The sequence below is a fragment of the Mirounga leonina genome, unplaced genomic scaffold, assembly GCF_011800145.1.
Source record: "Mirounga leonina isolate KUSES-001 unplaced genomic scaffold, KU_Mleo_1.0 Mir_94, whole genome shotgun sequence".
NCBI lineage: Eukaryota > Metazoa > Chordata > Mammalia > Carnivora > Phocidae > Mirounga > Mirounga leonina.
In genome coordinates this window covers 36716808-36732843 of record NW_023270855.1, presented here as the reverse complement: position 1 = coordinate 36732843, position 16036 = coordinate 36716808, and the positions used below count along the sequence as shown (strand labels likewise).

General features: G+C 46.2%; 1 protein-coding gene across 1 annotated transcript in view; it reads left to right on the top strand.

Annotated features, from left to right (window-relative positions):
- The window catches only part of CACNA2D3 (calcium voltage-gated channel auxiliary subunit alpha2delta 3), an 856401-nt gene that overhangs the window by 455536 nt on the left and 384829 nt on the right, over positions 1-16036 (top strand). The window contains exon 11 of the mRNA XM_034997896.1: positions 8743-8856. Within this exon, the coding sequence (XP_034853787.1) occupies positions 8743-8856 (114 nt within the window). The remainder of the gene's footprint in view (positions 1-8742; positions 8857-16036) is intronic.

Genomic DNA, 16036 nt, shown 5'->3' with positions numbered 1-16036 from the left:
TCTTTCTTTCTTTCTTTCTTTCTTTCTTTCTTTCTTTCTTTCTTTCTCTCTCTCTCTCTCTCTCTCTCTTCCTTCCTTCCTTCCTTCCTTCCTCCCTTCCTTTTCTTCCTTTTCTTCCTTTTCTTTCTTTCTTTTCCTTTCTTCCCTTTCTTTCCCTTTCTTCCCTTTCTTTCCTTCCTTCCTTCCTTCCTTCCTTCCTTCCTTCCTTCCTTTCTTTTCTTTCTTTCTTTCTTTCTTTCTTTCTTTCTTTCTTTCTTTCTTTCTTTCTTTCTTTCTTTCTTTTTTTCTTCCTTCCTTCCTTCCTTCCTTCCTTTCTTTTCTTTTCTTTCTTTCTTCTTTTCTTTTCTTTTCTCTTTTCTTTTCTTTTCTTTTCTTTTCTTTTCTTTCTTCCTTCCTTCCTTCCTTCCTTCCTTCCTTCCTTCCTTCCTTCCTTCCTTCCTTCCTTCCTTCCTTCCTTCCTTTCCGTTCCTTTCTTTTCTTTCTTTTCTTTTCTTCTTGCTTCTTCTTTCTTGACCAGCATTACTGTTGCCCTTGGCTGTCACTGAGTGAGGTGCCAGATGGGAGGGAGAGGCTGGCCATTCGAGTCGTCTGGGGAACCAGGTTCAGCCAGTGCAGCCAAACCAACACCCCACTGGGCAGAGCCAGTCGTGCCCTCTGGTTGGGGCTCTTGCCTGCCATGCTTGTTGGCTCTGGGACCACCCACACTTGAATACCTTCCAATGCAGATCTCATCTCAGAAACTTTCAATTTCTTCATGGAGTGGACTCATTTCTCATTGTGTTTCATGCTGAATCCCTGCCTGTGGTGACGTTCAGCAGAAGGGCTTTCTCTGTGCGGTAGGCTTAGGGGGTGCCCTACCCATCCTTCCTTCTCTTCCAGCCCCTTGAAGATTCACAATACGCAGTAGCACAATCGAGTTTCCAGGAAGCACAACAGGAAGGAATGTTGTTCAACCCACTGTTCCTTACACTTCTTGGAACAAGAATCCATTTTTCAAGTAGCACCTGTTAACATTCCATGAAAACCTTTGAGGGGTCCTGGGCTGGTAATTCTGCCCTTGGAATCCAATTGTGTTAAGCTAAAAGAACATGCATGTGACTTTTGTGTTCTTGTTACTCTGAAAGAGTAGTAGGAAAATAATGACTATCTTTATTAATGCAGGTTCTCTATCATTTATGTAACTGGTATTTGCTGTGTGCTTTTAATGCCAGACACTGGGAACACATTAGAGAATAGCCTAGACAAAGTGTTTGCCTTAATGGACCTCATGTTCCAGTGCAAAGTTTGGGAAATTATGACCCATGAGCCAAATCCAGCCTGCCTCTTGTTTTTGTAAAAATTGTTTTATGGGAGTGCATTCATGCCCACCTGATTACATATCCTGTATGGCTGCTTTTGCATTACAAGGGCAGAGTTCATTAGTTCCGATGGAGACCGTATGGTCTGTAAAACCTGAAATAGTTACCATGTGGCCCTTTACAGAAGTTTGCTGACCCCAGATCTAATGGGAAAAGGCAGATGAAGTGTGTAGTCTTATGGAGAACAGCCCCATTGTTCTAGCTTAATAAGGACTTGCTGTTTTATACAGTGTGGTTGGGAAAGATCTGTCTCATCGGTGCCCTTGGTTGGAGTAGAGATCTTAAGGAAGTGAGGGAACAGTGATTTCATTTTGGGGAAGAAGTTTCCAGCAAGAGGAACAGATACAAAGGCCCTGAGGCAGAGCTGTTTGGCATTTATCATACAGTGAGGAGAGCAATGTGAGGAGCAAAGTGGGGGACGGAGGGGGCTAGGGAATGAGATCAGGGAGAGAGCAGGGACCAGACCATATGACTCCTGTGGGGACTTGGGCTCTTGCTCTGTGTGGGATGGAAGATCACTGGAGTCTGAGCAGAGAATGCCGTGATCAACTTGAGTTTTAGCAGGATTTCTCTGACTGCTGTACTGAGAAACAAAGACAATAGCAGGGAGGCCATGACATTATCTGGGTGACACATACTGGTGGCTTGGACCAGGGAGGTAGGTTAGGATGTTAAGTAAAAAATAGGGGCGCCTGGGTGGCTCAGTTGGTTAAGCGACTGCCTTCGGCTCAGGTCATGATCCTGGAGTCCCGGGATCGAGTCCCATATCGGGCTCCTTGCTCAGCAGGGGGTCTGCTTCTCCCTCTGACCCTCCCCCCTTTCATGTGCTCTCTCTCTCTCATTCTCTCTCTCAAATAAATAAATAAAATCTTTTTTTAAAAAAAAAGAAGTAAAAAAATAGAAATCACTCTAGATGTGTCCAACAGCAGGGGGTTACTTCAGGGTTTTGGCTGTATAAGGGATGGAAAAGCTCAGAAACCAAACAGAGAATGAAACCATCCTGGGATTAGCACCGGCACGAGGCAGCGCCTCTCTAGAGTAAGAGGGACGACTGGACGGAGGGACACCATTGGAGCCTCCTCCCAGTAGCCATCCAGATGGGAATCGAACCATGGAGGGGCTGCCCAGAGAGAGCTGGAGTCACAGGGTGGGAGGCCTGCCTTGGGGAAGCTGATACCTTGGAAAAGATGCAGCCATTGCCAGAAAGCGCCCATGTCCCCAGATCAGAAAAAGGGAGACATAGCTTAGAAAAGCCTTGGCTTCTTCCTTGCATCCTCTAGTATTCTTTGGTCAAAACTCCTGGGGAGCCTGGAAACTGTGGAGCGTGGGGGAAAGGTGTGGGGTGGAACTGAGCGCAAACAGGCACGAAACGGAGCGACAGTTCCGTTGAGGTGCTCCAGGAGCTGGGAGAGCTGCTACAGGCTCAGCGGCCTGCCCACACTCGGTCTTCAGGCAGCTTTGTGGGGCCCCGGGTGTTAGTCTGCAGGCGAGTACCCACCCACCATCACACGGCGTGTCCCAGTGGTCAGTTGTGCCCAACTCCGAAACTCCAGCTTTTCCTACTCAGTGACGCTGGACTCCCAAGCTGAGCATAGGCCCTAATTCTAGACTTCCTTTTACCAATAGTATCTATTGGCACACAGAAGGCCATTCAGGTTTCGGTCCTGAGCCAGTGTCAGGAGGGTAGGGGAGGGAAGCCTCACCAGCACCTCGAATTCAACTCGAATTAAGTCCACGGCTGTTCCCTCGTACTTTGCTGCCCCAGGGTTGCTGCCTACAGGAATTCACATTTAGGTGAGGCTCGGTGATTGGGACAGCCCATCCCTGTTAACAGCTTATGAATAATGTATGAACATAGCTGACCAGAGCAAAGGGCCAAGCTGCACCTTTAAATGCTGAGTTGAACCCTGGATAGGCACCTTCTCAGGGCTTGGAGATGCCAAGCTCTGCATCTTCAGTAGGCTCTTTCTAGAGGGTCATATTGCAAGGACTTGTCACAATGATAAAAATGGTTCTCTTTTTCATCTCAAAAGCCTCGTGTCCATAGCAGGGGAAGGCTACTCTGAGCTGATGAGTCCCTTGTTTGGACGGGTACCCTGTAGTGAATTTCTGTTTCCTGGCTCTTTGGCAGAAGTGGTGAAGGAGCGAGAGTTGGGAGATGCTTGTCATATGAAGTCTGTGGTCTCTGGAGTTAGGCAGGTTGGGCTGAGAATCCTGACTTGGTCAGAATGTGCTGTGTGACCTTGAGAAAACTCTGCTTAGCCTCACCTTTATTTTCCTCATCTGTAAAATGGGGATGGGAATAGACCCAGCAGTGGCCATATAATTGATGAAGCCCAGTGCAAAATGAAGATGCAGGTCCCTTGTCCAGAAGTCATTAAGAATCTTAAGAGAAAGGCAGCAGAGTGTTAAGTAGAGCATGGGGCCCCGTACAGCCATGCACATCCCACGTCCATGAACCTGGCCCTGGTAGACCAGGGTTGAGGATTCTGCACAATGAAGCTGTACCTGCCTCCCTTTCAGCAGGGCTGGGGTAGGTGGGTAGTGCCATCCCTGTGACTACAGAGACACTGGGGAGCCTCAACTCTGGCCAGGCTGCCTCTGGCTTCTAGAAGCAGCTCGAGCTCCTGATGTTTTGGTCTTACTTCCTGCCCCAGTCCTCAGGATTGTCTGCTTCCCTTGATTGTCTCCTCTCTCCTTTTCCTTGCCCTGTGACCTTCTCTCTCCCTGTCCCGTACACTTACCAGTTTTGTACCCAAACCCTTCCAAGCCAGTGTTTCCCACTGCATGCCCAGCTGACGCTGGTCTGCTGAGATACTCCAGCATAAGTGTTGTCCAGGTGGCAAGATGGCACCCTCCTCTCCCGGAGACTCACAAGGCACCTGTGCACATTCAAGACCTCTGAAGTCCTGCAGGGAACAGACCTTTTCCAAAATGTATTTATGCCAGTACTCAAACGTATTGACTCAGGAACTCTTTATCTCATATCAGAACCTCAGGGTTAGAATCTTGTAGAAGTCACAGCTCACCAAACATACCTTCAGGCATAATATGTTTGTAAGCTCCAAGAGGGTATATTAATCTCCCAGCACCTCTCAGATCCAGAGAAATCACCAGCACATGATGGATTTCTTTCCATAATTCTTGGTGACGGAAATATTTGTGAACCAGGGAAACCTTCCACACGCCTCTCTGCTCTGCCTTCACTTGTAAAATTCCTCTGGGGTCTGGCCAGTCAGAAAACCCAATGGGTCCAATGTAAATTCCAGATAGCAAGAAATGGAAAGAACAAAAAGATTACAGAATATCATTGATTGAGGTTGGTTGATGGGTGGCACCATATTTTGAGTGCACATTTATCTCAGAGAGAGAAACATTTCCATCTCATCTCTTGCCACTGGGCTTTTAAATGGCCAAACATTTTGAAAAACACAGAGATGGTTAATCTCCCATGAAAATGAAGCTTTAGCTATTTTCCACTTCATCAATATGACCTTTAAGTGATATAATTCTCTTCTGTGTATTGCGCCTGCCTTTGCAAGCCAATATGAATAAATAGTTATTTCTTAATCACACAAATGCACATTCTCCCTCTGTGTGTGTATCTGTATCTTTCTCTCTTACTCTCTGTCTCTCTCTCTCACACACTCACACACACACACACACACTCGAAAGTGTGATTGTGTTTCGGGCTCGGAATGGTTCAAAGGTTACTAGAACTAAATGAAGTAAATTCTGGTTTGCAATTACCTGCATTTCAGTGTCAGTATTTGCTCAGATGACTTAAAGGCTTGCAGTTGTTGTACAAACGGCTTTGAAAGGAGCATTCAAAAAAACTTCTAAGACCCTTCCATCTATTGATCTCTGCTGCATTCATTAGTTTCTGTAAGAACACAGAGCCAGTTTGCTACAGTAGTTACAGCATCTACCTTGTCATGTGACAACCGCAATTATCTTTTTTGGCGATGAATATGATCTTTTTAGTGATTACCTTTTAAAAATTCTTCTTAGCCAATTAAATAAAATTTGGTGACATTTCAAAGACTGTTAATCACAACCAAATGCTCTAAATGTCAGGATGCATTGAAATTTTTGCTGCTAACTGATGAATCACTGAGCTAATTGTAGTTCATCATCAGGCCCTTGTCATTGTTATTATTATGGAAAATACTTTCATCACTCCCGCTATTCAAAAAAAAAGTTCTAGACAAATATGAAGAGAAGAGATATTACTCATCAAAGCATTTGAATTTAATTGCATTCTTCAAAATTCTCCAACTGCAGATTGCTGCAGAGAATACAAGGGACTCAGTCGGAGAGGAAAGTGATGTTTTTAAATAAACAGCTCAGGGCAGCCCCTTCTTCCAGTCTGCATTATTCAGATATCTTCATTTCCCTCTCTTTCTTGCCTTTCGTTTGGGAGAATATTGCCAGGATGCTTTCCAACGAGTTGCATGAACAACGGTCCCAAGGTGTCTTGATTTTTTTCCCCTTTCTTCAGCCTCTACGAACTGAAGCAGAGATCACCTTTATTTAGTGGCCCACTGCTGGGTTTATTCAATGATCTGAAGATGGTGTTGAATGCAGGCTCCCCCAAAACATTGCCAGAACAACCTGTTGATAGGAAAGGACCACAGGGATGTTTCTTCTTACCGCAGCAAGGAAGAAAATGCACCATGACGATAGAATCTTAGCAGTGTCTCAGAGTAGAAGGGACACCTCCATTTACTGAGACTATGAAGGTTGGTTGAAGGTGGGTCTTTCAGAGTGGAGGAGAAGGAAGAGGCTTGGTTAAGACTGGGTGAGAATCCTAATATTCACCAATAGGATTGGTGGATGCAGCAGAGGGAAGATTTTTGAGGTCAGGGGTTTAAAGAGTCTTAGGTTATAAATTGTCCCGTGATAGTTTCTATTGGAGAGTTGATGGGCCTTTCAGGATGTTCCTGGAATAAGCAATAAAGTTGTTGGCAATTTTTATCTTCCTGGACAAGAGTTTTCTGGAATAGTATGTTAAATTGATAGATAGTAGAACTGTAGTTGTGTATGAGGGCTTTAGTTCTCAAATATTTGTACATACCTGAGAATTTCTATGATATTACATCATGGGCCACGTCTGCTCATTAATTCAAGGACTCCGGACTCCGGTCCAGTCTGAGTTGCAGGAGTGGCTGCCAGGACCAGGACTGCAGTGAAGCAAGTGCCTAAGGCACAGAATATGAGGAGTACTCACTCACTCTTGGTGGGGGATCTGATGACTCCATGTGACCCTACAACTCTGGAAAGGATGGAGGGAGGAAGAAGCAGGTGAAGGAAATGAGCATTTATGGAGCCCTTCCATGCATCTCCATCTGCTCAAGGACCTTCATCTCATTATTGGGAGGCCATAGAGTGTGCTGGATCTGGGAATAGATTCTGGGGTTGAACTGCCTGGGTTTAAATCCTGGCCATTACAGATGGTAGCTGTGTGACCTTGGGCAAGTTAACTAATCTCTGCCTCAAATTCCGCACTTGTAAAATGCCAGTAATGATAGTACCTACCTTAGGGGCTAGTCTTTAGTAAATTAAAACGTGTTGCCCGCCTCCCTCCCTCCCTCCCTCCCTCCCTCCCTCCCTCCCTCCCTCCCTTCCTTCCTTCCTTCCTTCCTTCCTTCCTTCCTTCCTTCCTTCCTTCCATCCATCCTTCTATCCATTCATTCATCCAGTTAGTTATAGTCTTCTCTCTCAAGTTGCAACTTCAGTCTCTACATCAGAACTCTAAGAGACTAGGCATTAAATCTCAACTTGAATGCTTTATTAGCTCTCTGCTTCTGCAGGAACCAGCAGCAAATCTAAGAACAGCCTCCATCCTTCCCTAGTGCCTTGGTCAACAGATGGAACGTGCCCACTCAGTGCCTTTGCATGTGCTCTTGGCCCTCTCTGGGACATCCCTCCCCCAGATACTCACCTCCTGCAGGTGTCACTCATATATCACCTTCTCAGTGAGGTCTTCTCTATTTTTTCTAAAGTTGCCCCCTCCCCATTTCCCATCCCCCTGCTCTGCTTTCTTTTTTCTTTTTTTGTTTCTTAACATCACTGTTACCACACATACAACAAAATTGACTTATTTACTTTGTTTCTATATGTCTCCCCACATAGAATTATAAACTACAGGAGGGAAGGGATTTTTGCATGTTTCATCCCCAGCTCTGTGTGGGTACTTAGTAAATAATTTTAGAATTAATGAATAAACTTCACCAATTATAATGGTGGGAGTTTTCACTACTGAAACTTAAAGACTTTTTGTGTGTTTTCATGCCTTGGCACTGTCTTGTTAATTGTAGGGTTTTTGATTTTGATTATTTATTTATTTTAAAATTTTATTTATTTATTTGAAAGAGAGAGAGCGAGAGAGAGAGCATGAGTGGAGGGGAGGGCAGAGGTACAGGGAGAAACAGACTCCCCACTGAGCAGGGAGCCCAACTCGGGTGTTGATCGCAGAACCTGAGCTGAAGGCAGACACTTCAGCGACTGAGCCACCCAGGTGCTCCAATTGTAGGGTTTTTTTAAAGGACCTGGTGTTACTTTGAATTGCAGCATTAATAACATTCATTAAGGGAATTCTTCACCGCTGATTCAAGGGAAGGACACCGAGTTCTGGTGACCAGTCTACCCCAGTCTACCACTCACGAAGACTGGGAGCTTTTACAATGCCACATAAAACTGAAAGTTGAAGAAATTTAGGGTTTTGCACACCAGTGGGCATAATCTTGGAATTTCAGTAATGTACATAAATTAATATGTAATGTTACATGCTAACAAATATATATTTAAAACAAACCCTACAAGGAGTGCTTAGGCTTCTAGTCTGAATTGGCATGTTCCTGACTTTATTCTCCATGTGTCCAAAACCTCGCTGATTGTATTATATAATGCATCCAACCAGACTCCTTTAGATTTTGAAAGAGACAGTTGTCTGCCTCGTATTCTGTGGCTCATGTGTTCCTAAAGGGTGACTGTGCCAATGCCTTAGGGGCTTATATTCTGTGACACTATCTGTGCTTGAAGTAAGACAGGTTATTTGCCCTAGAATCTCACTTCCCACCTTACGTGTGTTTTTCAGAAATCCCCTCTGAGGTCAGTATGTAGTTTCAATTTGTCAAAGCAGATAGGGTGAATGCATGGGGAAAAGCTTATCGTGTAGGTTCTGCTTTGCAGAACAAGCTCTTGTTTTGAGAGGCTTCCCAAGCCCTCATGCCTCTGAAGTCTCGTGGATGTACAGAACTCTCTGGTGTGTTTTATTTTATTTTATTTTATTTATTTGGGGTTGTTTTGGCTTTTTTTTTTTTTTTTTTTTTTTATGTTATGTTATGTGTGTTTTTTAGTTTGAACTTGTTTCTTCCCACAGTTCAACCACACAGGACAAGGAAGCATCTGCAGCCAGGCCATCATGCTCATCACCGACGGGGCGGTGGACACCTATGATACTATCTTTGCGAAATACAATTGGCCAGATCGCAAGGTAAGTTGCTGATGCTGGCCATGCAGGCGCAGTTGCCGGAGAATCTGTGTTATACTGTAATGCCCAGGTTGTCCAGGGTTAGGTGCCCATCTAGATTTAATCTCATAATGACCTATGGTTTCTCAGTCTTGTGCCTTCCGGTTCACCAAACTGAATATGATGGCTTTCCTTGTTTTCAAAATGAAACTTTTTTTTGGAGGAGAGAAGAAATCCATAAAGACATGGTTAACGTGTTCAGTGAAATGATTCACTGAGAAGGGTGCTTTGTCCATATTGGGCAGCACTTTTGTTTTCCGTGGAGCCAGAGCTGCTTGGTGAGTCCAGCATCTATAGATGGTGATGTCAGCCATGGTGGCCATACAGTCATCTCCTGGATGTTTCTGTTTTTCTATGGTTCCTCCTTCTGCACCCTCGTTATCACCCAGAAGCTTCTCTCCATCCCCCAGGGCTGTTCCTCCACCCTTGTCAAAGCTTGTTCTCTATTCTAATTCCTTCTTTGCTTTCCAGGTTGACATTTATTTATCTGATGAACCCATATGTTAGGATATCAATGATGAACATTAACATTTTTGGTGCCTCTGAGTGCCTAAACCCAGACGTTCCTCAAGCTGTGAGCTAGTTTGAATTCTCTGGGGAGATTTTTAAATTATGGATACTTGTACTCTATCCCATATCTACAGAATCAAAATGTCTAAGGATGTGCTTCAGTAATCCATGTTTTTTTTTTAAATTCTTTTTTTTTAATGTTTTATATATTTATTCATGCAAGTCAGAGAGAGAGAGAGAGGCAGAGGCAGAGGGAGAAGCAGGCTCCCTGCTAGGCGGATGCGGAACTCGATCCCAGGACCCCGGGATCATGACCTGAGCCGAAGGCAGACGCTTAACCATCTGAGCCACCCAGGTGCCCCTCAATAATCCATGTTTTTAATAAGTTCCTCTGGTGGGCACCAATCAGCAGCTTAGCAGTCAGTGAAGGGGGCTTTTCATAAGCAGCTCCATTAAGACCGAATAAATTACCAGATGGGTCTCACATACTGAATTCTATAAATCCTTCCCACATGGTGATACCTGTTGGATAGCAGTTGCCCAGTAATATTGGTATTTAAACATCCAGTCCTTACTTGCAGGGAGAGGCAGAGGACGAGGGCTTCCAAGTCACAGTTCTTCAGATAAAACACAAATTTACACATATCTTGCCAAAGGTACAATATTCATTTTCGGCCAGGTGCTTTCTTAGATTAATTGGAACCAGGATCTTGGAAATTTCAACATTTTCAAGGAGTTTCATCTACTTATAGAGTATTTCAAGTCAAAGCAGATTTGCTTTTTGTAGTAAGAAAGTCTTCTATGATTAGAAATTAATAGCAGGATCCCGTCCCTCCTGCTCCATTCTGGAGAGTTCTATGGCATTCATATACATATACATACACATTCTTCTTGATGACTTCTCTGTGGAGGTGCAGGTAATGAGTCTGGGTCCCCATGTGTTAAAGGGAGATGTGTTTAGCATCTTTTAGCACCATGTTAAAGGGAGATGAGGTGCAATGTCTAAGCGGTCATCTTTCTCTGTTATTCTGAACATTAGATATTTAGTAGAGGGTTCTATCATGCTGTAGTTGGCAATCTTCAAGATTATAGAAACAGGAAGTAGATTCAGAAGAAAGGAAAATGATCTGAAGACTGGCATGTGATTCCCATAAGACCGTGGTTCTCAAGCTTGAGCGAATATCAGAATCATCTGGAGGACTTGTTCCAACACCAACCGCTCACCCCATGCTGGGAGTTTCTGATCCAGTAGGGCTGGCTGGGGCCTGAGACTGTGTGTTTCTCACAAGTTCCCAGGTGATGTGGATGCTGCACACTTGGGGAAGGACTCCTGGAAGTAAGAAACAGCCCAAGGAACAGCGTTTGGTTCTTCCGTGGGCTTGTCTACTTTTGATCCCTCTGTTTACTTTACAGGAACCTGTTCCCTTAGTCAAATCCAGGGCAAAAGTATGTGTTTCTTGGCTCATACTCTGTTTAAAAAAATTGCCAATTACTGATTGTCATTTAAAAATCTGGAGCGAGTATATAAAATTTTAAAGTTTTAATTTCTCTCATAAATGGGTACACTTGGCACTTGGGAGCCATCATTCTTATATGGCAAAAAAAAAAGCCTGGAGCTGAGACATGGCTGCCCCCAGAGATGGCAGGTACATGCTGCTTTTGACCATGACCTCACCATTCTCTCTTCTCCTCCCAGCCTGTTTCACTCCTGTGCTTGACATGCCCACAGGGATGGAGTTCTGGGTTGACAGGTACTTGCTGCTTCCCAGGCAGGGCTTGTATTCCCCAGATTCTGGGGCTTCATTCTTTTGTCCAGGTGCTGCCCGAATCTTTCTCTCTTCCCTTCCAGTCAGAGGCCATCTTGTCTGCTTGAGCCCTAAACTTCAGACACCTTCAGGGTTGTCCTAGGAGTGGTATATGTTCATGTCCAGCACTGTAATTACTTCTAGGCCTATCTTTCATCTTCATTGGTTTGGTGAGTCCTTGGGGACAGATTCTGTATCTCTGAACAGTACCACCACCATGCACCATATCCCAGCGCTGCTGAGAAGTGTGGCATAGAGACCCTAGGGTGGCCTCATGATTCCCGCCCCCAGCTGTTTACCCCCTGTATAATCTCCTCACCTTGAGTATGAGTGGGCCTTGTGACTTGATTCTAACCAATATAATATAATAAGGTGAGGGGATTTTGTAGATATAATCAAGGTCTCAAGTTAGTTGGTTTGAGCCAATCAAAAAGGATATCCTGGGTGAGCTATACTTAGAAGATCTTTAAAAGAGGGCCTAGACACTCCCTGAGGGCAGAAAGGTTCTCCTTGCCAGTTTGACGAAGGAAGCAGCTTTTGGAGAAGCTCATCAGCAAGGAGCTGGGGACAACCTCTAGGACCTGAGGACATCCTCCAGCTAACAGCCAGCAAAAAGCTGGGCCCTCAGTCTTACAGCCACAGGAAATGAATCCTGCCAACAATTTGAGTGAGCTTGGAGGCAGATTCTTCCCCAGTTGAGCCTCCAGACGAAAGCACAGCCCAGTCAGTACCTTGATTGCAGCCTTGTGACATCACAGACAGAAGACCCAGCTAAGCTGTGCCCAGACTCCTGACACAAAGAAACTGGGGGGTTGCAAATGTGTGTTTATTTAAGCCACTATATTTGTGGCAACATGTGATGCAGCAATAGAAAACTAATAGAAGAAGCAAGGAGAAGGGGAAAAGGAGAGGAAATCATTTATCATAGCAATATAATAAAACCTCCCCAAACCTAATTGCTTAAGAGAACAATTTATTCTTTCTTGCAATTCTGTGGGTTAACTGGATGGTGATTCTGCTCCACATGGTGTCAGGTAGAGGGACTAAGGAAGCTGCAGGAAGTTGGGAGCTTGGCTGGGCTGTCTGGGTTCTCCTCCCAAAGACTTGTGTCTCCCCATGGTATCTAACCCTCCAGGGCCACACTGTGAGGCGTCTCCCCTCAGTGCAGTAGCCTGGACTTGCCTACATTATGGCAGATGGGTTCCCAAAAGGAGAGAGCTGAAGGAAGTGGGGAGCAGGCCAGGAGGCACTTATGGGTGTCATTTTTTAAAGCTATCTATCACCTAACCAGGGCCTCGTTCAAGGCAACTGCTTAATAAAACATTTTAGAATGAGTTGGGAAAAGGAATGCATTATTGGTGATTTAGCTGTGAGTCCGAAGACAGCATCATGATTGCCATGCAATGTGTCCCTTGCCAGCATTTTATTTCTGAGGGCAGAAATGAGGAGCTATTTATTCATTTATTGGATGCCATTTACTTTTGCCTAATATCCACTGGTTAGCAGTTTAACAGCAGCTCTTACATACTTGGAATAAAAAATGAACTTCTCAACACGGAAGGGACTCATTCCAGGGTCTGCTCAAGAAATAAAGCTGCCTGTATTTAAATTAAAATAAATGGTCATACCTGCCACCTATATAGTTGCTCTTCCAAGTGAACTAAAAAAAAAAGAAGAAGAAGAAGGTCATGGAATGATTTATCATTACCTTTCTTGCTGCATAGGACAGAGTGGAGAGTGGATAGGTAAGAAAATGGTAGGAAAGTAATTTAAGGAATCTATCCCTATAGGAAGGCCTGTTCGTCAACCCCTGACTTAAAGGAATCAACCGGGGTGTTGTTAAAAGTCATTGAGATGCCCTTGGAAATCCGTGCATTGGATGAATTCAACAGAGGGTGGTCTTGGTGGTTTTTCGCTTCCTTTCCACTGCTCTTTTCCACTTGAATGAACTATACTAGCCACATAATCAGTGGCAGAGGGGTGGGAGCCTTGCCTCGGGGTCTCTTCCACGTTTGGAGTGGTGCTTTCTGCTCTCCTGGCCCGAGTAGTTCCTGTTTTTCCCCTTTTCCGTCAGTGCTGCCACCAGGGCCGGGTACAGGACCCGATGCTGGGGCCGTTCAGAAGGGGGATGCGCTGCGGGTCAGACTTGACTGCCCCTTGAATCCTGTTTTGGTGGTGACGGGGCACGTGGCAGTGTCACAGCTTTCATGTCACCTGAGTAACAAAGGGAACACCCCGGAGAGTATCACATTCCCTCTTGGCTGAGACCCAGGAAGCCAGAGACTCCCTGAATCCAAGGATAGCAGGATCCCTGGGATGCCTGTCAGAATCCACCTGCTCGGGGGCTAACCCCTCTCTTTGCTGTGTGTGATACCCCGGTGGGGGGCGGGGAAGACGTGGCTGCAACTGCCACATAACACACCACGTCTCGACTGGCTTCAGCTGCAGGTGAAGCAGTGGAACCTTGCCTGGGCGTGTAGTGTGGGCAGTGACCCTTCTGTGCCTGCCAGACGTCCCTGCACAATCTGTCCTTCACATGTGTCTGTGATGAGAAGGGCAGGCAGCACCGGGATGCTCCCTACACTTCCCTGAGCCTGAGTCTCTCCCTCCATGAGAGAATGCCTTCAACTACTTTCCTGTGCCAAAATGTATATACAAAACGAATGAGAGCTAATTCTTATCAAATGCCAAGGGGCAGGCACCGTTCTAAATGCTGCACGTACATTTAATTCACACAGAAACCCAAGAGGCGAGCACTCCTCTATCCCCTTTACACCAAGAGGAAACTGAGGTCACATAACTGAGTCAGGGTTCCACAACTAGCATTTGGATCTGAACTGACAAGCCAGCATCAAACACAGAGGCTGTTCCCCGAACCTGGATGCAGACGTGCTGAAGGGGAAAGCAAAACAAAACGGCCTTAGGTCCCAGGAAGAGCTGTCCATCCATACCACATACATTGTCACCCAGAAAGTAAGTTCTTTTCCTTGGCCTTCCCACCCCCAAGTGTGTGGGGGGGGTCTGCGGAATGTCAAAGATTTGGAACTCCTCGTGGCTGCAGGCAGAGAGTAATCGGATGGCAAATGGGTGGCCTCAGGTCGAGGCTGTCTGGGTGTAACTAAATGGTTTTCCTCTTTTAGAAAGAACTTCAAAGGTGCATGCTCTTTCGGTTATGTGTGCTGTGTGTCCTATTATCATTGACGTCCAGAACAAAAGGGAAGACGGTTGCCGTGGTGAGGCCCTTGGAGAGGCAAGCAGGGTTCAGGTTTCCTGAAGCATCCTCGGTGAGCTGGTGGGGATGGCATGGAGGGGTGGGGCCAGAACGGCTCCTTGTTAGGGGTCCAGGGGAAGACCTTGATCACCGAATGGTTTGGGGGCTGGCTATGGAGCACCTTTGGAAACATTGTTGGAGGTCACCATCCTTCGACCTGGTGTCACAGAAATCTCCAAGAAAGAGCTTTGGTTATGTGTGCGGTGTGTCCTATTATCATTTACGTCCAGAACAAAAGGGAGGACAGTTGCCCCAGGCCTCCCTCCCTTGGCATAATCTGGAAGCTGAAGCCTCAAGCCAGCCATGTCTTCGTGGCCTCGAGGTGCTGGAAGGCTGAGCTCTTAGTGTCCCCGGGGTGGTTTTGGAAAGCTCAAGTGCCCCTCCCTCCTCATCTTTCCACAGGACCTGTGCCGCTCTGGGGAGCCGAGTTTCTGAGCCGAGTCGGTGCTCATCCTTTTAAGAACCAGCCCTTAAATAGTCTCAAGCAATCTAGAAGGAAGTTTTTCTTTCTTTTTTTCCCTAAACTACATTGTTTCCTTTTCCGACTTTCCAATGATTTTACAAAGCTCTTTCTTTGCCTCCCCTTGAGCTGGTCAGGAGGAGAAGGGATTTACCCGAAACAGCAACTGGGGAAGGAGTTTAGGTTGTACCGCTTGTAGGTGAAGAGTCTCCAAGTGCTCTTGCTACCCCCACCCGACCTGTACTCTGGCTCTCCCCCTCATGCCGCAGAACCAGGTGAATGTGGGGGCTTGAGGGTGGCAGAGGACGTTGACAGGGGAAGTAGAGGGAAGGAAGTAGCCATACGGTGTGTGGGGGGTGTGATTCATTCATTCAACAGATTTGTACTGAGAACCCACCGTGTCCCAGGCCACCGTACCAGAGCCCAGGAGCATGGGGCTGACATGAGAGCTCCAAGCAGATCGCAGACAGCAGATAGCAGATCACAGATAACAAGCAAGTGAAAAGACCAGGTGGTTAGAATCCATGATGAATCTTCCGAAGGAGACCAGCAACAGCCTGAGACAGAAAACGGGGTGGTCCAGGGAAGTCTCCCTGCAGAGAGCACGTGTGAGTCAAAGGAGCTGGGCAGGACAGAGGGAACAGTATTTCCCAGGACCCTGTGGAGGAGCAGCTGGGTGCGCGTGAGGAGCTGGATAAAGAGCAGGTGGGGGGAGCCTCGTGGGCGTGGGGGGCAGCGCCATGGTGGGGGGGCTGGCTGGCGGGACAGGCGGGCGTTAGCTCCTGCACACCTCGACGGGCACGGTAAGGAGCTTTGATTGTGATCCAAGAGCAGTGAGGAGCCATGGGAGTCTCTTGCACGGGGGAGAGATGTAGCTGACTGTTTTCTGCAGTGCTGCCTGACTACTGTATGGGGAACCAGTCTACGAGGCCTGGGCCCGGCTGGGTGTGCGGTTTTGTATTGACTCCTCCTCATCATTGATTTCAGTGGGGGCAGACGGTAGGTAATAAGTAGGTAGTAGGCTTTTCTTTTTCTTTTTTCTTTTTTTTTTAGCTTCCTTTCAATGCTCCAAGATGCCCCTGTGTCCCTCAGCTCTTT